Source organism: Vanessa tameamea, chromosome 22, assembly GCF_037043105.1.
Source record: "Vanessa tameamea isolate UH-Manoa-2023 chromosome 22, ilVanTame1 primary haplotype, whole genome shotgun sequence".
In the NCBI taxonomy this organism is placed as follows: Eukaryota; Metazoa; Arthropoda; class Insecta; order Lepidoptera; family Nymphalidae; genus Vanessa; species Vanessa tameamea.
The window spans coordinates 2,890,514-2,904,807 of NC_087330.1; the positions used below are offsets into that span (position 1 = coordinate 2,890,514).

The 14,294-nt window shown below is 34.8% G+C and overlaps 2 protein-coding genes across 3 annotated transcripts in view; both read left to right on the forward strand.

Moving 5' to 3' along the window:
• Positions 1-14,294, forward strand: part of LOC113404557 (histone deacetylase 11) — a 104,980-nt gene that overhangs the window by 65,784 nt on the left and 24,902 nt on the right. The window lies entirely within an intron of this gene.
• On the forward strand, positions 406-14,285 carry LOC113404543 (ankyrin repeat and LEM domain-containing protein 2 homolog). Of its 2 annotated transcripts, none has more exons than XM_064218390.1 (14): positions 406-578; positions 663-918; positions 1,408-1,572; positions 5,947-6,110; positions 6,595-6,735; positions 7,160-7,333; positions 7,777-7,944; positions 8,499-8,668; positions 8,993-10,038; positions 10,492-10,613; positions 11,221-11,375; positions 11,743-11,874; positions 12,156-12,306; positions 12,623-14,285. In XM_064218390.1, the coding sequence occupies exons 2-14, from the start codon at positions 675-677 to the stop codon at positions 12,713-12,715; spliced, it is 2,925 nt and encodes a 974-aa protein (XP_064074460.1). In that variant the 5' UTR covers positions 406-578; positions 663-674; the 3' UTR covers positions 12,716-14,285. The 2 variants fall into 2 exon arrangements, with proteins under 2 accessions (XP_064074460.1, XP_026501253.2); XM_026645468.2 differs by having other exon boundaries at positions 406-573.

Genomic DNA, 14,294 nt, shown 5'->3' on the forward strand with positions numbered 1-14,294 from the left:
TTTAATACTTATTTTCACAAAAAAATACCACAGGTAAAATAATTTCAGGCTCAGTTTACGAATTAAAGTTAAATGATACTCAAATTGTACACTTTGCCTTTGTATTTGAATATTTTTTTGCTTGGTCGAAAATTGAGGCAAAAATAATATATTCACTATCACTGATTACTATAATGTTGTTACAACTACAAACAGCACTAAAATATAATTGTGTATTCTGACCAAATGTAAAAGTTATATGGTTTTAATTAAAAATCCAAATAAGGTAATAAAAATTTATAATTAAAAAAAAAAACAAAGATGCAGATCAGATACGCTAAGTAAAAAAAGTGTGCATTTTATTGTTTATTTAAATTATGAACATTGTTATATTATCTGTGCAAAATTTCTACGTCAGACAGAAATGTCACCCGCGTCATCGCATCGTACGACTCGCTACTCTACTTGTAGTTCAATTTTCAGTTAGATACATTACATTGTTTTTATTGTGAACTTAATTTATGTAAAAAGTATTGAAATACTAAACTCATATATAATTGTAAATTTTTGAATATGAGTTTATAACAGTCTTTAGTAAGGTAAATTCACTATAAAGCGAAGTTTTAAAAATAAAATCGTTTGCGTCACAAACAAAACAGAATTTTTTTGTTTACTAATTTCAGTTACGAGACGAAATGTCGAAGGCTGTGCTCATTCCGGAGTGCAATAAGGATGTTGGGGGTATGAAAGAAGAATATATATCGCCAAGTGACAAAAAAGATGGGGCCATAGGTTTATTTAGCAGGCTTTTAAGAACTTCCAGTAGAGTATCCACTCTTGGGAAGAGACTTAGTTCTGAGAGTCCAACATCTACAGAACCCTCGATTAGTTACTATGGTGTATACATACCATTTGAGATTGAAAAAGGATCCGATAATGGTAAATTTTTCTTTATTTTTAATGTTATCACGAAAGTAATCTTATCATTTAGATTTAGGTCAAACGGTAGTAATCAGACTATTATTTATTTATTATTGAAATAAACAATATTGCCATAAATAATTTTATACTATTACTAATATTATTTGTGAGGTAAAATTTGTTACAGTTTTTATGGACTATTTTAAATAACTAGGGCAAGGTGAACTTATTAGATATGATTTAACTTCCTATTTATAGTGATTTGTTCATCTGTATTAGAACTATGCAAAAAACTCTGAATAGATTTTTCTAAATGAATTAGTACTTCTATTGACTATGTTTAAATGTAAAGATTAATCTATGTGTAACATCTTTCCTCTTGCTTGCGAGATATAATGTTTACATTGCTTTTACCAGAGTGAGATGTCAGTACAGTACTTACAAAAACCATGTCATTTATATTGGTTGTTTTGGTCATTTATATTAATAATAAATAATAATTCACAGAACCTCTACATGTTTATAAAAATAAATCTGATGCTATGGAATTGGTACGTCAGTACAAATCTGCCAGGTTCAAAATGTTCCGATCCCACCAGGATGCTGTAGCTTTTGCTCTCAGAGGGGCTGAACCAACTGACACACATTCATTACACGAAGGACATGGAAACTGTGAGTTTTTTCTTATTTATTTCTGATAATATTTAATAGCATAGATAATGGGATTCATAAATAAAACAATGTTGGAAAGACATCTTATTAGCTTTTAAACATGTACGTAGAGGGGTGGCAGATGTTAGGTACCCTATTTCCTTTTCTGTAGTCTTGACAATCTTTTTGTATCTACCCTTGTCCCAAAGTACAGTAGAATCCGCTTAACACTATCACACTTAAAAGGATTTCTCGCTTTATGTCTGTTCCTACAACTTGAGATATATTCTCATACATTTCATAATGCTTAATACCATTCGTCATCTCGTTCAATATGCCTACATGCACATGTGTATCCTCTATTATTTATCCTCAATCGTTCACATCCAACTCCCTCATATTCCTCCTTACACACTGCATCCAAGTTTTCTTTAGGTCTTGTAGCCCTGACAATGTGTGAGCATGATTTGAAGATGATTGTTTTACTAGTTAAGATGTAAAAGCATAGAAAAACAAATGAACATCAGTCATTTCCAATATTAGGTAGAATATCTCTTCATGCTTAAAGAATGATCACGACATGTATTCATCGTTACATAATAAGTATGTTTGAGTGATTGATAACAGTTCTAATTATTACTATTCATATTGCATATATATATAATAATTATATTACATTAAAAACTATTTCTACACAAGAAAATAAAAGTTATTCTGAGAAATTAAAAAAAAAAAGTGACAATAGACAAATCCAATGTTTCCTTGGTCGTAGTTGTTTTCAGATTAAACATTATATGAATTGCAAGTTTGTCTGACTTGTGCCTTGTATTTGGATTCTTTCAAAAATAATTTCCAAATAGATAAATAAAGTGATAAATGTTGCTAATGAGAATATGTTTTTTATCTAAATGTATATTGAAACACCTTTTTGTTCGAGGGCAACATCCTCATATCACTTAAGATATTTTCAAACCGACCTGATTATGTTATCTGAAGAGGAATTGATTCTAGGCAGTGCTTTATTTATCTACAGCTTATTTATAACTTTAACGGATACTTAAAAATAAATCAGATAAGAATAATTACATGCTTTTTATAGTAAATACGGAAACTGAATTTTTTGAATTATAGCATGTACGGCTTTGTTTAGATAGAAAGCAGAGAGCGCGTTTTAGAAAATAGTGGCCAACTGTTGGCGAATAAGTACACGCACACTAGTAAAGTCGTATAACATTTGGCGAGTATTAAGTGTTGCTGTCAGCTACACCAAGATAACAAAGTTAACTTTTGTTTTTGTTCTTTGGTAGCGCGACGATCATTCATCATCCTCCTGCCCTTATCCCAACTTTACTTGGTCGGCGCAGCATGTCTTCTTCTTCCATACTTCTCTGTCGGACGTCATTTCACATATAACATTCTTTCGAACCATATCGTCTTTCACACAATCCATTCATCGTTTCTTTGGTCGTCCCCTACCTCTATATCCATCCACATCCATCCTCAAAACCTTCCTCACAACATGGTCCTCATTCCTCCGCATAACATGCCCATACCATGACAGCCGGTTTCCAGATGGCGTCCCGGTAGCGCGACGATATATATATAAATATTTGGGTTTGAACCCGTGTATGAGTGTGTTAGAAGGCAAACCAATCTAACACTATTTTTTAAATGTATTGTACTAATATTGTTAAATCATTTCTTTTGATTAGTACCTACTGCAAATATTCTATTATTATTTTTCAATCCAATATAACACTAATTTGATTCTGTTTACTATAACACAATAGATATTTGTAATTATTAGTATTTATCTAAACTATTGTTATAAATGCGTAAATAACTGTCTGTCTGTGTGCTGCGAACCACTGGACTTAATTTGATGAACGACCGACTCCTAAAACGCGAGCGCAGTCGCGGTAGTAAACTAGCGATCGATATATTTAAGCGAAGCATCTGACAATGATATATTATATTTACCTTTATTTAATAAACTTTGCATGTAATACATTAGGCCAAATAGGTTACAATAACACGGGCCAAAATCAGGTAACGACAGACATATTCGTGCGTAGCGACATTAAAATATATAATAAATGACAGAATTAGGTCGCATCGTAAATAACTTTCGTCGGACAGTTGAATGTTAACAATTTATTAATATATATCGGTTGAATTTTCAATATGTGCATGGATGCAAATACGATATCGAAGGAATGCTCAAACTATTCTCAAAGCTGTTTTTAATACGAACCCTAGGACTGAGACTTTAATAATAATTTATTACTGCAGCAACAAAATCGCTATAAGTACCAGATTCTAGGGAGAAATGTTAAACGGAAATATAAAAGAACGTGTTAACTTTCAAAAGATTAATGTTTTCGTTAGTTAATTTAATTGACTTTACCTGTAAGAGCCAAAATGTCTCAGTGGAAAGCGGTACCATAATTAATCAATATGATCAACTGTGAGCCTATTTTTAACGAACATCTGGACTATAGGTTTTTCCGATTGAACTTTATGTTATTTTCTAATTTGAAATTATTATTACCAATTAAACTGTATATGCTACATTAAAAGGAAACCAATGATGTTTATGTACATCAAATAATTCGGACAATTTCTCGAATTACGGGCGAAATATTCAAACAGTCTCTTTACAATAGCAAATCTTCATTTTATAAGAATCAATTGAATGTAAAGTTATCAGGCCAGAATTTAGATTCTACCTAGAACAACCGGATCTAGAACCGGCAAATTAAAATGAACTCTAGTTACTCTTTTCTCATATGAAATACATATTCGTTTGTTGTACTAGTTTTAATAGTTGATAATATAAAACGGTGTTATCGACTCGCTAACTGATTCATAAATTAATTAAAAACTACAATTGATATGACAATTTAGTAATTGACTTAGAAATTAATGTTCGTCGAAATAAAACATTGTTTAATTATTATTTGGGTTTTTCGTACTGATAATAGAAAACTTGCCTCCATAGTCTCGTGGCCAGCTACTAGGTTTTGAATTCAATTCCTGAGTCAGATCAATAGAAACTTTTTTTCTATCATGATCGTTTTAGTATCATGATGTATGTATACCAGTATTAGGGAGTTAATAGTGTCACCTGTGTCTGAATGTTTTCAATTCGTGTCTGATTGCCGGCCCTGCTAATTATAAGAGTTAAAGAATAATGTACCGCATCCTTGTTTGTGCACTTACTTGTTGAATGTAATATTATATATATTGCTAGTCTAAACTAGCTAGTTGTAAGTTAGTATTCCTTGAGAACTACCTCGAAATTGAAATCTAATGTTTATTCAAGTAAACTTCGTTTCGCAATAGATCTACAAGAAACGGCGTGAAACTCTCATAGTTGCGCTTTTAAAACAAACCAGATTTACAATGGGGTCACTGTCCTCAGATATTCTTATTGATCAGTCCTTCGTTGGAAACAAGCTTAAATCTGAGCATCTTTATCCAAAAATATTCGTCCGTTCGTGGCCGATATTGGATAAGGTGCTTAAAATTAATGAATTTTGTCATTATCGTTATCTCGGCTTTCCGAAGGCTTAATACGTCTACTAGCTGATGCTAATTCTACATTGCAAAGCCAATTTAAATTCGTTAATTATTAACCGATATCCCTTTCGCTAAAGTATCTCCCTGCTCAAATGTATACTAATTATAATGTCAATAGTCTGTACGGTATTAAGTCGATGTTCTGCAATGCGATCTAGGAGCGAGGTGGATAGTATCGGCCTTTCTTATTTATGAAACAATGTTACAAATATTATATGGTAACAATTTTAATGGCAATCGGTCAAACGGTTCGAAGTCTATCAATCTCATCAAATATACGTATTTATAATTTTTCTATATATAATATTGTTGATTTATCGAAGTTTAATATTGGTTTTGAAACATTTATATACCTTTAAATGTATATTATTTTTATATTAATATACATTTAATAATAAGTAAAGAAATTCTAAAACATAATATAATATGCTGTGAAAATGATCTTAAAGTAACACAACCTGTAAATTTCCGACTGCAGGTCTAAGGCCTACACTCCCTTCGACGAGAAGGTTGGAGCTCATTCCACGTATATAGCTATATAATACATTTGATTCATCGATAAAAATATACTACAATCAATCTTTTCGTATATAGATTTTTTATTTGTGTGTGTATGTCACTGAACTCTCAAATGACTAGACCGATTTTAATGAAAGTTTCGAATGGTCTCTAGATGAATTAGATTGAATGCGATAACAGGCGCTACGATCAAGTACAATGATAAAAAAAAAATATATAGTTATTTCTTTAATACGAAGTCGAACGGGCGACGGGCTAAAGCAATTTCGTCTATTTTTTTTTAAACAATTTCAGCGTTAGTGGGCGAAAAACCATATCCATTCAAAGCACCATCTCCTCAAGATATGGTGGCTCTCCGGAAGGCGATAGAGGCGGGATTGACGTGCACTGTACGGGACCGCGTGTGGGATAATCCGCGGTACCTCGTCAGCAGTGGGAACACCCCCGCTATCGTACAAGTAAGTAATTAAAATATTATTTAAATAAATATTAAATATTAGCAGTTTTATCTCATGTTCTATCAAAAAACTTAACAATAGTACTGTTATTTTGTATCTAAATTAATGTATTAATTTTATAATTTTATTAATGATTAATACGATGCCCTTAATCTACATAATTAACAGATAACTCATTTTAGAAATAAAACATACATACAACATGACTAGACATTGCGCAATCTATCTTTTTTCTTTCAGCGGTACAGATACTGATAAAAAAAGGTAAAGATTGCGTTATGATTAGATTTAATAGAGTACAATGTAAATAAACAAAGCCATAAAAAAATTGATATCTCTTTCCTGTCTTGTCGGAATTTCGGTTCGATCAGATCACGAGCGGGAATAGAGTTTTCATGTTTTCGCACACATTTGGGCACGTTCACATGTCCTGCGCAAAACACAGGATGCCATTGTCATGATTATTATTTTGGTTATTTTTTAGGAAGGAGCTCGGTACAACGCACTTCACATAGCAGCAAAATCAATGAACGCCGAGATCTGCAATCTCATACTGACCACAGTTGGGAATCCGATGTTCGTGCAAACGTTGTACGGAATGGACGCGGACCCTGAATCCTGCAAGGTAATACTTGTTATAGATGTTTTAAAATAAATTTTATATACCTATATTTTTAAATGTTTTCATAATAATATTAACTGGCTGAATATGTGGCATTTGAAGGTAAGTGGTCATCAATGCTCATAGATGTCGACTTTGTAAGAAATTTAAAGCATTTCTTTCATCACCAATGCGTCAGCGACCTTGGGAACGACGTAACTAACATTGACTCACTCACCCTTCAAACCCGAACACAACAGTACTAAGCATTGCTGCTTGGCGTACTAGTAGAATATATATTACGTATGGTGGTGATTCACGTGGCCCAGTGGTCCGTCCGTCTACCTAGTTTAGAAAAGCATGTACGGAACGTCAATGATACTATTTAAATATATCGTAAATATTTAAATCATAACGAAATATTTCAAAATGTATTATTTAATTTAAGGAATTCGCGTCAATACTAGTGGACAGATACCTCAACACCCCCGATAAGGCGATGAACGAGACGCCCCTCCACTTTGCCGCTAAGTTCGGAGCCGAAAACGCCGTCGATGTTCTGACGTCATTCCCGCAGTGCAACAAGACCGCTAAGAACAAGCACGGAGAAATGCCAAAAGATGTAAGTACATTACAGTACCGGTACAATTACGATAGCAGAGATGGTAATACGTTTTATATAATTACAATCTTTAAATATTCAAGAGTAGCAGTCCTTTTTATATTTATACATATTAATCAACTGAATTAGAAACAGTAACATTTATAAAAACTGTATGCCGCCAACGTATGTCCCCAGAGATATTACTAATTTGTCAAAGTCAAAATCGAAATATACTTTATTCGAGTAGGCCTTAACGAGCACTTCCGGAGTATCTACATTTTTCACAACCAACTCCTCGGACTCTGCGTGAAAACACGACGGGGTAAATCGTTCTCGTATGGCAGGGATGCGACTCACGCGTCGCTTTCATCCTAGGGGGGTTTAAATTTCGAATATATGTTCACGACGCACGCGCAGCCGGCGCACATCGTGCCGCGCGCCCAGTAACGCCCCGTGCGCAGGTGATCTGCAGCCGCTGCGCGCCGCCCGGCGCCGCCGCCGGCGCCGGCGCCGCCGCGCCGCGCATCCGCCGCATGCTGCAGGAGCGCTACTACGTGCCCGTGCTGCACGCCGACGACGGCAGCGGCGCGCCCGCCATCGGCCGCCCCTTCACCCCCGCCGAGCCCCCGGTCTGCTCTGTTTCATTTCGGGCGCACTCGCAGCGTAGCCTCGTGGTGGAAGTGGGCTAGGTTTTTAGAAGGATCCGAGATAGAAGTATGGTCACATATATCAGCTGTTAAGACATTGGAATTAAAAAAATATTAAACACATATTCTTAAGATGATACCGTTAACAGACAGCTATTGGTAACGTATTGCGAAGGGTACCCATTCATGAACTAAACCTATTAATGGTCGAAATTCGATCCTAATCATTATTGAAAATTTGAGGTAACTGTATATGTTTTTACTTTTCGTAAAATTATTTGACGAAATAATTTAATTATTAACGAATTTAACAAGACAATTACGATTGTATCGTCAAAATCTTCCAAAACAATAAATGTATTTTGTCTGAGTGAGACATAATTTCTAAACTGAAAACCACCCTTCGAACCAAAATATTCCCTGAATATTCATTCAAGTATATTGTCACATAAAATAATGCATTCACGATACTTTGGCGCATTATCAGGTCAAATGAAAGACCTAATTATACTAATGGGCATATTGTCTTCCACCAGGACTTAAACCAGGATCCTCTTTCCCCTCGATATGAGATCCGAGCTTTCGCCGGACCCATGGAGGCCAACGATGCGGAGTCCTTTCGACGACTCTGGAAGACTCCGCCGAGGTCTGCGAAACCGACTTTCAGGCTCAAGGAAATGACCAAGGGATTGGAGACGGTTGGCAGGTAATTTTATTATATTTGAAATGTCTTACTAAAAATACTATTATGTCTATAAATTCGTATTGTTAATTCCATTCGGGAGTAATGATACACAAACCTTAGATCAGAATACTGAGAAATCCCTGTAATCTTATTAATATAAAAAAACAGAATTAATGGTTAACATACATACAATCAGTTAGTAATGATTTGTTAGTAATGAAGGACTCTTAACCGAATACGTATATTTCTTTTGTTTTATAATAAGAGATCAAGTCGGAATGTCCTATAATAAGATATATTATATCTAGTCTTAAAATATACATAAAATACATTTTAATCTTCCAGAAACCTAGCGGAGCAAATGAAAGTGGATTGGAAGGAATATTGGCCGTTCTTAGATACATTCACAGACCTTCGATCATCAGAGGGCCTTTCACTTCTGGAGAATTATCTCAAAGCCAAATACGAAACGGCTTGCTCGTTCGCCTACAGCGACAGCATTCAATCTCAATACTTAGCAGACGACTTCACCATCTCAAAAATCAGTCTAGGAAATCTATCTCAGCAAAGCATAGCAAATACGATTCTGAGTCCAATGTCCGAACTCTGCGTGGCCATGAAAACTTGTCAGTTAGCGGAGAGATCGCCCCAATGGAGGGAGAAGGAGTCGATCAGACAGAGACTGGGCAGACAGCCGAACCCCAAGCCGCTGATACCGAACGGCGAGTCGACCCCCACCACGAACCACACCGTCAGCAGACTGCTATGTATAGAGCGGACGTGCCAAGTGTTCGCCAAACGAATCGCGGACGCATTAATATTTTCCTTGACAGCTGAGCCCGAAGTCGCCGGAGAATCCCTCAAGTCCGAAGCGAAACATCTTCAGCACACGATCTACACTTACATGGACGACGAACGCTTCCGAACCATCGACTTCGCTCTCATACACTCGAGATTAGCTCAGCTCGTGGTCTTCAAGCTGAAGCAACAGACCGGAGAATTGGACGACATCAACAATTTGGTGGAGTTTTTAGTGAAATTGAGGTGCCCGAACGATGACATTTTTAGTTCGGACGACGAGAGAAAACCGTTTACGTACAGAACGCATAGAGTTAAAATTAATCACGTGATCGATGGGCACGTTAGATGTTTAGCGAGCTTCATATGCGAGGAGTTGACGGAGGCGGTCGTCACGAAGGCACCGGCGGTCTCTGAAACCGAGTGTACGGAAATATGGGAGAAGGCCGCTAAGTGCAGGTGTGATTGGACGATAGAAGTGTTTGAGAGGAATAGCAAGAAAAATGCATCCTTCAGAAAGAACAGGTCCTTGTTGTCAACGAGCCCGAAGAGTGAGAGCTTTATTAAGAGACTCACTTTCGATCATGACATTGGTATGTCTATTTTATTTTTATCTAACTACGAACAATTGCTAATAAATGTTCATAATGATGTAGTAACTAATATTACTAAAGCAAAGGTGAGCTTGTTTGTTATGTTTTCATGCCTTAACTACTCAACCAATCATCATAGTATATTATTTTATACATACATTTTATTGTCTAACAATAAAATCTCGTCAGTTAAATTTGAATCTATAAGTCGTGCACAAATTTCGATATGTATTATACAATAAATTTAGGAGTCTAACCAATTCTTGACATATTTATATGACCTAATTATAAATTTTACAAAATAAACTAAACTAAGCGCACACATATTTCCCGTATTAGTAACTCGCACCCGTGCGAAGCCGAGACGGGGTACTATTGTATATATATAAACGAAGCATTCATCCCCAAAGCGACCAAACTTTAACAAGTGTAACAACTTGATACCTATTCTAGGAGATGGTAAAACACAACAGAACGAAGTAGAGAAACCCGTCAGCGTGAACTCTCCCGCCGGCGACAGCGCGCCAGTGCTGTACAGCGTCGACGTTGCCAAGTGCCAAGTACTCGAAGCTGAGGTTATTCATTTTCATATTGTCTTACTTTTAATTCACACATGTTTGGCTAATTTTCATTAAAAAAAAGAATTAATCAAATACGATTGGACAATTTTAATAAAGTAGTATAAAAACCGACAAATAAAATTGATCATGAATGTGTATTGTTTTTTACAAAATAATTTACAAAATTTATTTACGAACTATATTGAGTATCTTCATAATTGACGCTTAGTTGCGCGAAACATATGCTAGCATGTCACTTGATCGTGTTGTTTTTTCGTATCCATTGTTTTTTTATTATTTCATGTAGGACGGGCAAATGCCACCTGATGATAAGTAGTCGTCATTGCCCATAGATTCTTACATTAGCCCTGTAAGAAATATTAACCATTCCTTACATCACAGCACCACCAACTTTGATGTTAGATTAGGTACGTTGATGTTGTATGTCATAGTTTCACTGAAGCACTCAGCCTTCAGACACAGAAATACTAAGTGTTGCTGGTTAGCGATAGAATATATGATGAATGGTTGGCGACTACCCAGACGCACTTGCACAAAGCACTATAATATAGAAAAATAGATAATTTTAAATGGCATATGGATATATATTTTTTAATTACAGATTTCCGACGACGACTCGGTAGTATCATGTCAGTCTGATAACGAAGAAGCGTACCAAACAGCTTCCGAAGAACCTACGCTAGATTCGGAAGAGGATAAGGAGGACCAAATGCAAGATGCCAGCGACCGAGCTGTCACAGAACCTTTTATATATGGGTAATGATATAAAAAGTGTCTATTGCCTATTCCAACAGTAGAAGAACCAGATAAACCAGTAAATAGGGAGTAAAATGTTGCATACGATTTGCTAATTAAATTGAATATTAGTACTTAAGCAGAATAGTGTTGTGTTATTAATATATACATCAGGAACTTAGTAAATAACATAGAAACATGTAAATCTATGGTTTCTTTATCTTAACTTCTTCCATACAGTAGTAGTAGGGTACAGTAATAATTGCACTATTTATTTGATTAAATGTAACAATACTAGAATTCTGATATTATGTATTATTGTACAGATTATTATGAAAGTATTATATAATTTATTTGAATTCTAACTCATTACCAACGATTATTCCAGCGAAGAACCAACGAAAATGGATCGGCTAGTGTTCGAAGCCATTAAGGACGTCCGCATCTCCCATGATACCTATCCCAATGTGTTCCGCTGGAGGCATACTGTGGCTTTGTATACGTCAAGCGAGAGAGACGGGTATGTAATGATTATATAGTAACGTTTTTCTTGGAAATGAAATTAATAATAGTGTACGAGTCCGTTTATTTTCCGTCGCAGATGATTGGACGTCATAAGCGTTCTAAATCATCGGCGTGTTATCATCCCAACTTTTTTTATTTTTTGTCATAACTTTTTACTAAATTGAAAAGAAAAAAAGATTAACAGTTTTGCTACAAAATATTTAAATATCCAAATTGAGATTTTGAGAACCTTAAACATTAAGGTAGTGTCGGTCATCCGTAACGTCTTTTCGCCAGCTGGTCGTCGGCGAGCGCGGACGACAGCGTATTATCGCTGGGTTGCGGTTCGCCGCGGGGGGGCTGTAGCACGCCGCGAGGGGGCTACAGCACGCCACGGGGGGGCTGCAGCACACCGCGCCGTGAGCGACACGCACCCGTCACGCTGCAGGTAACGATTTTTATTTGTAATTTATTCCATGAGGTAGTAAGATATATTTATCATCCCTTATAACGTCAATCGTGCTATCTACATTTGGAACTAAGATGTTATGTCCCTTGTGTCTGTAATTTCACTGGCTCCAAACCGGCACACAACAAAACTAACTATTGCTGATTGGTGTTAGAATAGGTGAGGAGTGGGTCGTATCTATCCAGATAGTCTTGTTCACCAAATAAAAACATTATTATTATCCTTTACCATACTACACTTTATCTAGAAGATAGTTTTGAAATATGTTTTTTTATATGTATATTTTTTATTTCAGATGTCAAACTGGCTCCGAGTGACCGGCCCCAACTCCCCACGATCAGCACTCGCGACTAAAAACGTTGGACATAATGTTAGTTTCGGTTTTTGAATATTGCTCCTAAACTGCCATTTTATTTCAATGACATCGTGACAGCTATAATAATAATTAATAATTGTACTAGTAATTTGGGGATATGAAGTAATTTCCCTATTTTTCTTTTTAATTTCTATTAATTTTTACTATGTTTAGATGAGAAAAAATATGTTGAAATCTCATCTCAAATGTAATAATATTGTCTCAGTAATCTTTAATTGGAAAACATACAGGAAATACTCTTTGAAGAACTTTTGTGCTATTAATAAAGACCAAATAAAATAAATATAAAAGACTTACATGTGAATTCTTCAGGGTACTATTTAATTTTTCAAATACCGTAAGACTTACTGCTTAAAATCTGACATTAATTCTAAGATCCTGAAGATAAAAGATGATATATATGTGTACCGTCATAAATCTATCTTAATATTATGAAATTGTAGCACAATGAGTACTTTCATTTGGTATTGTCCTTGTGTCTGCCTTTTACGACTGTTTTTTTAAATATATTTCTTGTAAGTTGTAGTGGTCCACAAACAGAATTATAGAAATACGAGCGTAAAGGAAAACTTCTGTATTGGTAATTGCGTCTATAAATTTTGTATAGAAATAATGCTAATCTGGTGATAAGTACGATTTAATACATTTTTAGGTAAAGTATTGTGACGCGTTAAACGCAAAGTAGGGAATTTTGAAAGTGAAAAATTGATTACGATTTTAGTACGCTAGATTTAATATTTTCATAACTTTATTATTTGCACTTTTTACATTAATAATTCGTAAATTATAATTTTATACACTCATCGATCATTAATTGCAATAAATAAAATATAGACTGTAATAATTGTTGCAAAATTATCATGAAACATGAAAATTATCTCGCTGAAATATTATTGTGAGATTGTTGAAATACAAAGGGATGTATATTTTGCAACTATTATTATTATTAAAAAATTAACATCACAAAATATTACAATTCAGATTAACTTACTAAATTCAGACAAAAATTTATGTAACAAATAATCTCATATTTTATAGATTTATGTTTTTATAACAGCGGATTTATTTTTATTTTGACTGTAAGTTTTTACTTTGTAACCTCTAGGTGAGTGACGTTAACCTTGGTCATGGCTGGATTAAATGATGGATGGTCCCAAATATTCTTACACAAAATAATTTGTTATTAGTAATATTTCAATGCATTGTAGAATCCATTAGCATTCACATTGCCTTTTAATATAATCTAGCCTTGTCTTTGGTGGCTTAATTTGTTGACAAGAATTGTTAGGTATTGTTGTATGTTCAAATAGAATTTGTGTAATGTCAGATATTTTTGTGTTAACTCAATATGCATTTCAATCAAGGTACAATTCCAAGTTATCCGTTTGTATGACAATAACGATATCACATTAAGCATTTATTATGTTTTAGTTTCGTCTGGTCGCCAAATGTTAATGGAGCGTTGAACTTATTATAAAAAAAAAATATTCAGAGAATGTTTGTACTTTTATATCGAAGATAAATTTATGTATATATTATATGTTTTGATTCGCATAACTATCTAAATAAATTATGAATGGTTTTGAGTGTT